This window comes from Rhinoraja longicauda, chromosome 26 (genome assembly GCF_053455715.1).
Source record: "Rhinoraja longicauda isolate Sanriku21f chromosome 26, sRhiLon1.1, whole genome shotgun sequence".
Classification (NCBI taxonomy): Eukaryota; Metazoa; Chordata; class Chondrichthyes; order Rajiformes; family Arhynchobatidae; genus Rhinoraja; species Rhinoraja longicauda.
In genome coordinates, this window is record NC_135978.1 from 11,340,616 (window position 1) to 11,354,817 (window position 14,202).

Sequence of the window (14,202 nt, forward strand, 5' to 3'; positions counted from 1 at the left end):
TAGAAAATGATTTCTGATGGAAAAGAATAGCAGATATTATAAATTCATTTAAATTTAGTATATTTCTTCTTACATTTTCAATTTAATCTGTAGTGCACAAATAACAGTGCTAAAGTAGATTACCCTGTCATTAACAAAATTGTTTAAAAAGCTTCTGCTCTGGGCAATACAGTTTATGAAAAAAATACTGGTTGTAAAATTCTTTAGTACTTACTGCAATGAATGTCCACGTAACTGGCACTTTTTATTTCAAACCAAATATATTTTCACAAACAATTGATATAAACGTAGCAATGTTATGGCTGATCCTCTCATTTGACAATACAATAAATAGGCATTTTACTGTAGTCCATGCAACTATCACAGAACAAAGAGATCTAGTACAGCAGTATCTATCTATATACTAAAACTCTCATTTGTTTGTTTGTTTGTTCCTGAACTACATCCAAAACGGTACATGATAGCACAACAATTTTAGGCCCACCTTCCTCACCGTTGTCCCTTTGGTGTTAATGGAAGAAGTTTCATTGAATTCGGTGTTATATTTTTAAAGTTATTCACATTTTAAAGTTTAAATCTATCTCCTCGAGGAATGATTTCGTAAAGAGGGTAGTCCGTATGTGGAAGATCAGCAAAGATGTTAAATAAAGGAACAGGCTGAAGTAATAGAATGGACCAGTCCTATTCTGTAATAGTTTTAAGTTTAGAGGGTTGTGTTTAATAATAAGTTGATGTTTGAATGCTGGAGGATTTAGTGATGGTAATGCAGTTGAATGTGGTTAGATCTATTGCCTATAATAGCTCTTGGCTTGACAAAAAACTAAATTGGATTTTATCTAAGGGTCTCTCAATCTCTATAACTTATGAGCAAAGTAGCCTGAAACTCTTAACTGAAACATGTAAAGGTTTTATATTGATTTTCCAGATATGCCAACAGATGGGGAAAATCCACAAGAAGTGAAAGAACAGGAGTAAAGTTACTCTGTCCTTTAATTGTAGCTGACATAAGCTTCCAAACCATTTATCCATCTTTACACTTATCAAGAATAAATTTAATAGTACTCATGGCATAAACAGATCCTGGGGAAAAAAGGGTTTATTTAGAAGTTGTTTCTATAATTATATCGAATAGCAGAACTGGCTCAAGGGAACAAGATTTTCCTTTTGAATATTATTGATTGATTAGTAGGACTAGATGTTACAATCCCTAAGGTTTGCACTACAATTGACTGGTGTTGTTCTTGGGGGTGACCACTAGGCGATGTTGCTACCATTCCGACACATCTTCAGTTGTGTACCTCAACGTCACTGGGTGTTTCGGCCTTTTATCACAAGACACCCTCAGTTGAGGCAGGCCCACCGCAGGGTGATCAGACCTGGGTGTGTGTCTTATGGTTAGCCTCTAGATGGTCACGTGGCAGCCCAGAGAGTATCTTTTCTTTTCAGCCACAGCCAGTGACTGCTCCGTTCGGCGGCATTTGCAAGTTCTTTGATTGCCCTTCTTCGGGCCTTCCCTCTGACTCCAACTTCCCTCAGGAGCCTTGCAGTGGAACTGGCTACAAAGCCCCTGCACCCCACCTCCACTGGACGCACTCTTACACTCCAACCTCGCTCCTCTGCCTCTACTGCAAGGTTGGAATATCTCAGCCTTTTCCTTTCAAATGCTTCGTCCACAGCCTCCTCCCAGGGCACCGTCAGCTCAATGATGAAAACACGCCGACAGGAGTTGGACCAGAAGACGAGGTCTGGTCGCAGGTTGGTAGCTGCGATTTCAACTGGGAAGGAAAGCCTCTGGCCTAGGTCAACCCGCATTTCCCAGTCTCTGGCTGCGCTCAGTGGGCATGAGTTGAGAGGCGAGGTGGTAGTCTTCCGTTTCTCTCCTAATTAAATCAAACACCAAAACTTGTTGGCAAGGAGGTACATATTTCTGATTGTTGTCTTTAAGGGATTTTACTCCTTAATGAGAAACAAACAACTACAATTGCTGGAAACAAATTCTAATGAAGGGTCCCCACCTGAGATGTTGCCTATCCATTTCCTCCAAATAAACTGCTTGACCTACTGATTTACGACAGCCCTTTTTGTGTGTTGTCACAAATACTGAAAATCTGAAATGAAAATAGCCAATTCTGGAAATAATTAGAAAGTCAATCAGTATCTGATAAAAGAGAACTAAAATTCATGTTTCATGTTAATGACCTTTCTTCCAAGCCATTCACTTGGGATCAATATTTAGAAGATGGATCTAATGTTATATTAATATAGCGAAATTTGTAATATAATAAAATTTAAAAAAAATAGGAATAGGAAAAATAATAGGATTTATACACAACTATGCTTATAGATATATAACTATATAGTATGTACACATAATATTCATATATATATAATTATATATGCATGTATATGTGTCCATGATATATTAAATGATTATATACATTATATAACATGTATATTATGTGTACGCGCACACACATATGTATATATATAGTTATATATATGTTATATAGTTAGATTTATTATATACATATAATAAACATAATAAAACTTTTTATACATATATACTTAAATATACACATATATAAACAGTGCATACACACATATGCATATAGATACATAATTATAATAATAATAATAATAATAATAATAATAATAATAATAATAATAATAATAATAATAATAATAATAATAATAATAATAATAATAATAATAATAATAATAATAATAATAATAATAATAATAATGCATTACATTTATATAGCGCTTTTCAAACACTCAAAGACGCTTTACAGGGATTTCTAGAACATAGAGAAGTGAATAAATAGATAAATAAGTAAACGAACAGAAAAAGGAGACAGAAGGTGAGGTGACCTTCAGTGGTTGAAGGCAGTGCTGAACAGGTGAGACTTCAGTGATGTTTTGAATGTGGTGAGTGAGGAGGAGTCTCTGACGGTTTGGGGTAGTGAGTTCCATAGGGTGGGAGCAGCGATGGAGAAAGCCCTGTCCCCCCAGGATCTGAGTTTGGTACGGATGGGGGGGACAGGAGATTGGCAGCAGCAGAGCGGAGGGTGCAGGTGGGAGTGTGCCTGTGGAGGAGGTCAGTCAGGTAGGATGGGGTCAGGTTATGGAGGGCTTTGTAGGTCATGAGGAGGATTTTGTACTGGATTCTCTGGGGGATGGGGAGCCAGTGGAGTTTGTAAAGGACGGGGGTGATATGGTCACGGATCGGGGAGTGGGTGAGTAGACGGGCAGCGGAGTTTTGAATGTATTGAAGTTTACTGATGATTTTTGAGGGTGAGCCATAGAGGAGGCTGTTGCAGTAGTCCAGACGGGAGGTGATGAAGGCGTGGATGAGGGTTTCTGCAGCTGTGGAGGAGAGGGATGGACGGAGACGGGCAATGTTTTTGAGGTGGAAGAAGGCTGTCTTTGTGATGTGTTTGATGTGTTTGTCGAAGGAGAGGGTTTGATCAAAGATGATTCCAAGATTCCGGATGTGAGGGGAGGTGGATACTGGGAGACCATCAATATTGAGGATGAAGTTTTGGGTGGATTTGGTGAACGTTTTTGGACCAATGATGATGATTTCAGATTATATTGTATGTACACATAATATGCATATATAATTATATATACATGTATATAATGTGTACATAATATATTATACATGATTGTATATATTATATAACATATGTATTATGTGTACACACATATATTATATAATATATATATGCATAGTTATACATTTATTCACAAAATGCTGGAGTAACTCAGCAGGTCAGGCAGCATCTCAGGAGAGAAGGAATGGGTGACGTTTCGGGTCGAGACCCTTCTTCAGTCTGAAGATACTGCCTGACCTGCTGAGTTACTCCAGCATTTTGTGAATAAATACTGAAGGGTCTCGACCCGAAACGTCACCCATTCTTTCTCTCCTGAGATGCTGCCTGACCTGCTGGGTTATTCCAGCATTTTGTGAATAAATACCTTCGATTTGTACCAGCATCTGCAGTTATTTTCTTACACTACATAGTTATACATATATGTGTTATATAGTTAGATTTATTATATACATATAATAAATATATAATAAAACTATGTATATATATAATTAAATATACATGTATATAAATAGTGTGTGTGTATATATATATATATATCGTTTTATTATATATTTATTATATATATATATATATATATATATATATATACACACACACTATTTATATACATGTATATTTAATTATATATATACATAGTTTTATTATATATTTATTATATATATATATATATATATATATATATATACAGCCTGACCGCAGGAGAAGACGGCAGGGAAGAGAAAAAGACATTTTTGGCCTTCCATCACAGTGAGAAGGGACTGGAGGAGACTCACTGTGATGGATGTTTCTTTTTGTTTTGTGTTAGTTGTGATTGTATATGTTATTGCATTTTTATTGATTAATCTTATTGGTCTTATTGTTTAACTGCGGGTAATGTTTCATTTCACTACACATTTATGTGTATGTGACAAATAAACGACTATTGACTATTGATATAATAAATCCCATTAACTGGCTTGTAGGCAAGAAACTTCGGGTCGAGAAGAGCGGGAGTCGCACAGCGGGCGACTGGAGTCGTGGAGGGAAAGCCCTTGGAGGTGCGAAGCTTGTCCGCCAGGTGCGCACCACGCGTGTCCGCCCCGGGGGTGGGGCCGTTTGCGGGCGCGAGGCGGCAGCGGGCGCCGTGCCCTCGTGCCGCGGGCGTTTACTCGCGTGGCGCTGGGCGCTGGGCGCGAGCCCGAGCTCACAAACTGATTGGCCGGGTTTGGAATTTAAACGGCAGTTCGGGAACGCGGACCAACGGTTCCATCGAAGGGATCGATGGGCATCGGAACCCGGCCGGGTGATCGATAGCTGTCAGGAGGAGCGCTCTGTTCCACCCCGCCCCCCCCCCCCCCTCTTTTCCCAGCCACACTTTATGCTTCGCCAATCAGTTGGATCAATCCCTCCGATGAGCCCCGTCGTGAGCCATGAAATGGAGGAGTTCCTTCTCTCCACCCCGATCAACCCCAATAACTTCCCGGCCAAGCTGTGGCGCATCGTCAACAGCCCCCGCTACCGCTCGATCCGCTGGGACCCCCGTGGGGAAGGGCTCATCGTTGACCAGCAACTCTTCGAATCCGAGCTCCTCACCCCGATCAAGAACGTCAACAATGGTGCCAACCTGGAGCCCGACACCGACCTGCTCTTCAAAACCACCAACTTCACCAGCTTCATCCGTCAGCTCAACCTCTACGGCTTCAGAAAGATGGGCCAAGGGAGCGGCGAGCACCCAGTGCCCGGCGAGCTAGGGGCAGGGGATGGGCTGCTTCATCACTTCCACAACCCCAGCTTCAAACAGGATCATCCGGAACTCCTCATCAACATGAAAAGACTAACCAGTGCTAACAAAGCTAAGTTGGCGGCTGGGCTCCAGGTCAACACCAGACCACCCAACCGTTTTCAGAGATATCTCACCAATTCAATGGACTCCATTGGCCAGAACAAAGGAGACCGACATGGTAGGGATGGAGTTACAGTTAAAGACTCAGATGGGTAGTGGGGAGATAGAAAATGAATGCCAGACATGAAAAAACATGAAACTCTTTCCACGCTGCAAACTCGAGGAACTGCAGATGCTGGTGTACAAAATTAGAGAAGACACAAAGTGCTGGAGTAACTCAGTGGGCATCCCTCATAACATGTATTGGTAATGTTTTGGGTCGAGATCCTTCTTCAAACTGACGTTTTGGGTTAGGAAGAGTCCTGACCCAATATGTTACCCATACATATTTTGTTGCCTAACCCACTGAGTTCTCTTTTCATGATGTTTAGTATACTTTGGATACAATAGTTTCATAATTTTGGCAGTGGTATCTTGAATTCTTCATTTTTATTCTCTCATACAATATGGATGGTTAAGCTAGGAAAATATTCCCAATCACAAATAGCCCTTGAGAAAGTTTTGATTAGCCAGCTTCTTGAGCCACTGTGATCCCTTGACCCTCTTCTGTTCTTTGTCATTCAACCCATCAAGCCCATTCTGCACGAGCATCAATTCCATTCCAAGATCTTTCCTGCAGATGATAGACACAAAATACTGGAGTAACTCAGCAGATCAGGCAGCATCTCTGGAGAAAATGAATAGGTGATGTTTTGGGCTGAGACCCTGCTTCTGTCTGAAGTCTGAAGAAGGGTCTTGACCAAAAACGTCACCTATTCCTTTTCTCCAGAGTTGCTGCCCGACCTGCTGAGTTACTCCAGCATTTTGTGTCTACCTTCGGTGTAAACCAACATCTACAGTTCCTTCCTACATATCTCTCCTGCAGATTTTTTTTCTCCAAGAAGCAATGGATTTCACCTTTAAAAGGAAGAGATGAATCTTCTATTATCACTGATCCAGGATTTGATTTTTGTTTTTTGACCACTCATGGGTAGAAAATATTTTTAATGTGTTAATCCTTTTTACTTAATTAAGCACCCCCTAATTGTAAAGTTTTGACCTACAATAATTGAAGGACAAGCCTGAAATTTCCAGGTTAAAATGGTGTATGGAATTAGCGGTTGATGCAGTTCCCATGCACCTACTGCTCATGGCAACAGGGTGGTAGGCATCATGGAATTTCAGAAATACACAATGCACCTTGTAAAATATACATATTGCAGCTAAAAGTGCATTGGTAACAGATTCAATTTTGAGTGAATTTCCTTCCCCTTGCCATTACCACAGGAATGGACTCAGCTGGAAGTCAGGAAGAACAATGAGCTATGTTCAATGATGAACATCTCGAGAGATGCAGCATGGAAACAGACCCTTGGACCCTCAAAATCCACATGGAGCATCTAGCATCCAATTTTACACTAATTCTACCTGAACCCATTTTATTCTACATTCCCATCCACGCCACCCCCAAATATCAAATCGCTTATCTACAGGAGCAATTTACGGTGGCCAATTAACCTACAAAGCCACACGTTATTGGGTTGTGGAAGAATGCCTATGTAGGCAGCATCTTTCAATGGAGTCCTCTCCCCTCCACCATGATTAATGGTACCCTCCATTTCCCACACATCTACTCTCATACTGCCGAACCCCTGCCCCCCCCCACCCCCTTGAGAGAATAGGGATAGAGTCTCCTGGGGCTTATGCTTCACCCCACTCCTTCACATCCAGTGCAGCATTCTTCAACATTTCCGCCACCTACAAGATCACACCATCTGTCACATCATCCCCTCCCATCATTTCTGCTTTCCGTGGGGACCATTCTCTCCATGACTCCCCAGTAGGGTGGGGAGGGGGCATGAAGGGGGAAGGGGAGGGAGGTGATTGTCGAAATTAACTAAAATTGGAGAATTCAATGTTTATACCATTGGGTTATAAGCTACCCAAACAAGCAAAGGTGGTGCAGTGGTAAGGGTTGCTGCCTTACAGTACTTTCAGCGCCGGAGACCCGGGTTCCATCCCAACTACGGGTGCTGTCTGTACAGAATTTGTACGTTCTCGCTGTGACCACGTGGGTTTTCTCCGAGATCTTCGGCCTGTTTCTGTGCTGTATCTAAACTAATCTAAAGTAAATATATGAGGTGCTGTTCCTCCAGTTTGCATGTGGCCTCAGTCTGGCAATGTAGGATGCCAAGGACAGAAAGGTCAGTATGGGAACGGAAGTTAAAATAGTTAGCAGCTGGGAGATCCAGTAGGCCTTGGCGGACCGAGCGCAAATGTTCAGCCAAATGGTTGCCGAGTCTACGTTTTAAATTTATCCATGAATTTATTTAAAATAGGATGAAAATTGCAGTATGGATAGAGAAAATTCTTGGTTCAATGGCAAGGAGTTTTAAGATAATTGGAGATCAGGTTCTACAGTACTTACCTAGCGTAGATATGTATTTCAACTCACAGACATTTTAAGCACACAGACACATTCAGGTAACACACTAATATAATAGATGCATGATACTGCCAATATCCTTTTCCTGAGCCGGCTACTCTCTCCCCTACCTCTTTCACTTCCCCCATTCAGCTAACCTGCCTTTCACCACTTTCCCCTGACTGGCCCCTCCATCTCAGCTCCCTCCACCTTTATGTCCCTCTTGATTTACCTTCTTCCTCCATATATGGCCCATGCCCTCCATTGACCCTTTCTTCAGCTGCTTGATCTCTTGAAGTGCATAGCTCACTGCTGTTGATTGGTCTCTTCACGGCCACTTTCCAATTGCCCATCATACTCTAAACACCCAATGCATTCTTTAGTCCAAACAGCCACAGCACCCAAAGACCTGCAGCTTATCACACAACTATCAGATATTTTCCATAAAATTTTGAGGGAAAATTCAGCCACTTATCCAGTTCTGCCTAATATCAACAAATTATATTCAGTAGGTCCTCTGCAGGCACCTTGGTGGCTGTATAATTGCCTGGCCAATGGAGCATATTCACCCCCAGAGAGTGGTAGAATCTCACTTGACGTCCATCTTCACTCAGTAGGCACAATATTCAAAATTATTTATATATATTGTTACATAATAACCACACTTTTTAAAAAAATGACTTATCTTAAACTGCACTGGTCTCATTTGAGATTTTCATTTAAAATTAAAGTGGTTGCATGTATGCATTTAGTAGAAATGCATTTATAGTATTGGAAAACAAATTATCAGTTCTGTTACAACTGAAAATTGATTAAATTCTTCCGGTTAGGCATTTCATCATTGAAGATATAACCAACAATAATTCACTGCAGGAAAGTACATGGCTTTTATGTAGTCATGCACAGATTAATTATCTTAAGTCATTTACATTATTGAGGTATCTCCTGATACCAAGATAAAATCTAATGTTTGTCTTTTCAGAAGGACTCTCCCAAATGGCTAAGTAAACAAAGGGCCCCTCTATCATTTAGTACTTAAAGGCCACATTCTTCACCAGGTGTGTGTTCTGTGCAGTTCTTAATGCAGGTAGAAATGTCAAACTTTGCATGCTCATCTGCAGATAAACACATCTTAACCCAATATTAAATTCGAAAGTCATGGCAAAAGTATTCTTCTCAGTCATAAGTTTTACTCAGAATCTAAAATGAATATTAGTCAATCCTTCCAAGGTTCCATTGCTCAGAGGAAACCATCTTTGGCAATACATAGACACATAGATACATAGACAATAGGTGCAGGCATAGGCCATTTGGCCCTTCCAGTCAGCACCATCATTCAATGTGATCATGGCTGATCATCCACAGTCAGTGCCCTGTCCTGCCTTCACCCCATACCCCTTGATTCCGCTAGCCGTAACAGCTCTAACTCTCTTTTCAATGCATCCAGTGAACCAGCCTCCACTGCCTTCTGAGGCAGAGAATTCTACAAATTCCCAACTCTGTGTGAAAAAGTTTTTCCTCATCTCAGTTCTAAATGGCCTACTCCTTATTCACCAGGTGGCGCTGCGATGGCAGCCTCGCCGACAGTCTGTCTGTCCTTTTCGTCTTTTTTTTTGTTCGTTTTGGTGTATCTAAAAAGTATGTGTTAAGGTTCTCTGGTTTGATTTATGTGGGGGGTAGGCGGGGTCAGGGGAAACTTTTTTCAATCTCTTACCTTGCCGGAGATGCAATTGTTTTCCGGATCATATCTCCATTCTGCGGCCTAACATCGTGGAGCTGGAGGCTGTGCTCGGGACTGACTTTGAGCTCTGCCACGGGGCGTGGACATATCATCAGAGCATGCAATCCCTTGCTTAGGATAGATGCTCCAACCGCGACCTGTGTTCTTTAACATCAAGGAGCTCGCAGTCTCGGGTTGAGACCGACATCGGGAAGCTCCAAAAGCCGCATGACGTTCGACTAGCCTCGACCCGGGGTGAATCACCCGGTGCGGGGGAGCTGAGATTCCTCCCGATGCAGGAGCTTGATCACCTCGATGAGGAAGGCCCGCCGCCGGCTAAGGGAGTAAGACTGACCCGTCAACCGAAGGTTAGAGGTCCCCGACCTCTGGAGGACAAAGAAGGGAGAGATCGAACTTTTTTTTGCCTTCATCACAGTGAGGAATGCGGAGGAGTCACTGTGGTGGATGTTCATGTTAAAATGTATTTTGTGTGTTCTGTTGCTTTTTATTGGTATGACTGTATGGCAAATGAAATTCCTCGCATGTTTCAAAACATACTTGGCTAATAAAGTATTGTTATGATGATTATGATTATTCTTAAACTGTGGCCCCTGGTTCTGGACTCCCCAACATCGGGAATATGTTTCCTGCATTCCTTAATAATTGTGTCCAATCCCTTAATAATTTTACGTGTTTCTATAAGATCCCCTCTCAACCTTCTAAATTCCAATGAATACAAGGCCAGCCGCTCCATTCTTTCATCATATGACAGTCCCGCCATCCCAGGAATTACCCTCGTGAACCTACACTGCACTCCTTCAAAAGCAAGAATGTCCTTCCTCAAATTAGGAGACCAAAACTGCACACGACACTCCAGGTGTGATCTCACCAAGGCCCTGTACAACTGCAGAAAGACCTCTTTGCTCCTGTACTCAACTCCTCCCATTATGAAGGTCAGCAACTTTTTTCACTGCCTGCATGCTTACTTTCAGTGACTGATGTACAAGGACACCCAGGTCTCGTTGTACTTCCCCTTTTCCTAACCTGACACCATTCAGATAATAATCTGCCTTGTTCTTGCCACCAAAGTGGATAACCTCACATTTATCCACATTATACTGCATCTGCCATGCATCTGCCCACTCACCCAACCTGTCCAAATCACCCTGCATCCTCATAGCATCCTCTTCACATTTCACACTTCCACCCAGCTTTTTGTCTTCTGCAAATTTGCTAATGTTACTTTTAATTCCTTCATCTAAATCATTAATGTATATTGTAAATAGCTGTGGTCCCAGCATTGTGGCACCCCACTAGTCACTGCCTGCCATTCTGAAAGGGACCCGTTAATCCCTACTCTTCGTTTCCTGTGTGCCAACCAATTTTCTACCCATGTCAATACCCTAACCCAATACCATGTGCTCTAATTTTGCCCAATATTCTCCTGTGAGGGGCCTTATCAAAGGCTTTCTGAAAGTCTGGGATTCACTATGTCCACTGGCTCTCCCTTGTCCATTTTACTTTAAATATAAAATCAGTTCCAACTTCTGGAGCAGTGTAGAAATCATTAATAAAATAAGAAAGCTTGAGGATGAGGAGAAAGTAACCCATGAATTTGTCATGAATATAAACGCCGTCTTGAAAATTATGTAAGAACACAATTCCCATACTCTAGCAACATGAATTGATGAAGATCTCAACACTTTCAGAAAGTCATGCACACATTTTTGCAAACTACATAGAAAAGTTTTTCTATGTCTTGAAATATACTTGAAATATACCATGAATTTTTCAAAGCTTTTCACTGTACCTCAGTATGCATGACAATAATCTAATTTAGATGTAGATGCGTGCTCTTTTTTGGACAACATGATGAAGGCTGCCCTAACTCAACTTCTTTCAGGCGGCTTTCATCATTTACCTTAATTCCTTTTATTTTGCCATCTTAAACTTACAATAAAGTACATAATCCATTTGATTGAAGAAATTGAAAGCATAGAAAGTGAATCAACCAATACTGAATGGATTTTCCTATTATAGAGAGAATTAAAACTGTTCTCAATACAAATTTGAAGGAGAATTCAGTAGTTATGTGCCTGAAGTTCGTGCTCTATTTCACTTCCAACCATTCAACATTTATGAAAGATTTGAAGCATCTTTCAATTTTCAGAGAGAATTGATTTTAAGTTAACCCTAATCCTGACAAAAAAATTGCAGTTTTAATGGCTTCAAAGGACTTTAATACATTTAACTGACACATTCTACTGAAACAATAATCTATTTTGAATTCTGAAATCAACATTCTACAAAGTGCTAAATGGTGATAAATGTTGGCGCTACCTGGAATGCTGAAAATACGCCCACAGTACTGGTGCAAATAGCAGTAGATGGAGGTGTCATGCTGAGTTACATGGGAACTCGACATCACAGCAGAGATCACAGCAGAACTAGAGAGCTAAGATTCTTTTCGCAAGGCAAAGAAACTCAAGAGGAGATTTGATAGAGTTGTACAACATCATGATTGGTTTAGATAGGGTAAAGAGGGGGAAGCTGTTTTCAGTCATGGATTGTTATGGGATTGGAGATATTGTTTATTTCAAGAAGAGTACCATTGTGATCTGAAATTTACTGTCTGTAAAAAGGGTGGAAATGGGATCAATTGAAAGTATATAGTATAAGTACTTTAAAGTGAATAATTCATACAATGGGGAAAAAATGGGATGATGGAATTAGCAAGTTGTAGTAAGGTGTTAAATGGATTTAAAGGGTCAATAACTAGTTAGTCTGCCATAACCATTATTGCTCTAATTTCACAAAATATAATGACTAAGAAATTAGAAAACACAGAATAAGATATCTCTCAAGTTTGATACAGCCACAAAAATGGACTTCTCTAACCCTAACTTCTCTCAAAAAAAAAATTCCTTTTACACTGTTGGGATATTTCTATAGACAACGATTATTTGGAAATTTAAAATTTATTAAAGCTTTGATGATGTCAGGAATTTACTCATGCGAATAATTCGTGGATTGAAATAATATTAATTTCACTATGAAATGTAGTGACAAAGATTGTAGACGAGAGCTGGAAATTAAAGTGATGATATCAGCAGAAAATGCTACATCAGTACCAATTATATTATTGAAAGCATTAACATTAATAGCTCCATTGAAATTGTGAATAAGTAATGTGCTGAAGTTTCATGTGTTTATTCTTTGATATCAATAGCGAATTTTAGCTTATTATTATAAGCAAGAATTTCTTATGTATGTATGAAGGATGCACCCATGTAATATTGTCTTCACTACTGTGTTTTGTGCAGGACCTGTGACAGTTGGTCAACTTCAACGGACTTTCCGCAGAGATAACCTGTCACCATATCCATTTATATCATCCACCCACAATCAAAGTCCTTTACATACAGTGTCCATTAAAAATTTATCTGGCTCTAACCCTGGTGGCCTAGATCGAACTCCGATTCCCCCACGTACATGGCACAGCTCTATTGGACTAGTGGCTGGACAAATTGATACCACCTCTTCATCACCATTTTCGGACAAAGCTATTCCATTTTCTGTCATACAACGATTTCCTACTGAGGTCACCTATACTCTGCAACCAAATCCCAATAATGTGCATGTCCAACAAGGATCTCAAGAGATAGGAAATACTGGCCAGAAATATACCAGTTATCTTACTTCTCCTTCACAGTATCATCAGGCCTTCTATCCAACAGGTATAATTTCATTATATTTCTAGTTATTGCTATACACTAAGTTGTTTTCTCTCATATTGATTGTATGAAATGCATTTTCCGATTGCTCAAAAGCACACAATCTCCTATCAAATATTACGTTATCCCAGTTCCCAATTGCATAAGGAACTGTGACAAAACTAATGATTTGGCATAAAGTTAATTCAGGGCAATATATGCTATATGTATTTATCCCTCTGTGCTAAGAGAAGTTATGGTAATTATTTAAACAGCATTGGTGAGCAATAGAGGAAATTATACATGGAGAGCGTCGTGCACATATTGTAAAATCATTCTAAAAATTAATTTAACTTAAATTCCAAATGAAAAATGGAATCACTTAAGAGGAATAAGCAAATATTTTGTAAGCAATATTAGTACAAGGAGAGATAAAGGGGCTGAGTCAAGTCTGCTTCCACTGTACTGCCACAGGACATCCTGGAGTTTCCAAAATTAGACCTGAACTTGTAATTAGGTATCTTTTGACATGCTTCTTGGGCTAACAGTATATTCTTGCTCAAAAATCATGCTCCAACCTAGTTATTTTTATTTGTATTTATAGATATTTTTTCATTTCCCATGTCATACATCATGCTTGATGGCCCAAACCATACTGTCTATTTTTCTTTTTGACCCTTCCAATGACTCCATCCGATAACTTATATTATCTTCGTTATATATTCTGTTAGCTCAGTGAACTTGAATTTCAACTTATTGCTAAAATATAGGAAAGTCTCAAGGCTTAAGTTATGTTTTGGACAGGAAAATAAAGAAAACACAACTATTATTCTTAATGTAGTTTTACTAAGACGGCCTCAAACTAT

At 40.1% G+C, this 14,202-nt stretch overlaps 1 protein-coding gene across 1 annotated transcript in view; it reads left to right on the top strand.

Annotated features, from left to right (window-relative positions):
* Positions 1-4,974: 4,974 nt before the first annotated feature.
* Positions 4,975-14,202, top strand: part of hsf5 (heat shock transcription factor family member 5) — a 48,539-nt gene continuing 39,311 nt past the window's right edge. Inside the window, exons 1-2 of the mRNA XM_078422482.1 lie at positions 4,975-5,557; positions 12,947-13,360. Of these exons, the coding sequence (XP_078278608.1) occupies positions 4,975-5,557; positions 12,947-13,360 (997 nt within the window). The remainder of the gene's footprint in view (positions 5,558-12,946; positions 13,361-14,202) is intronic.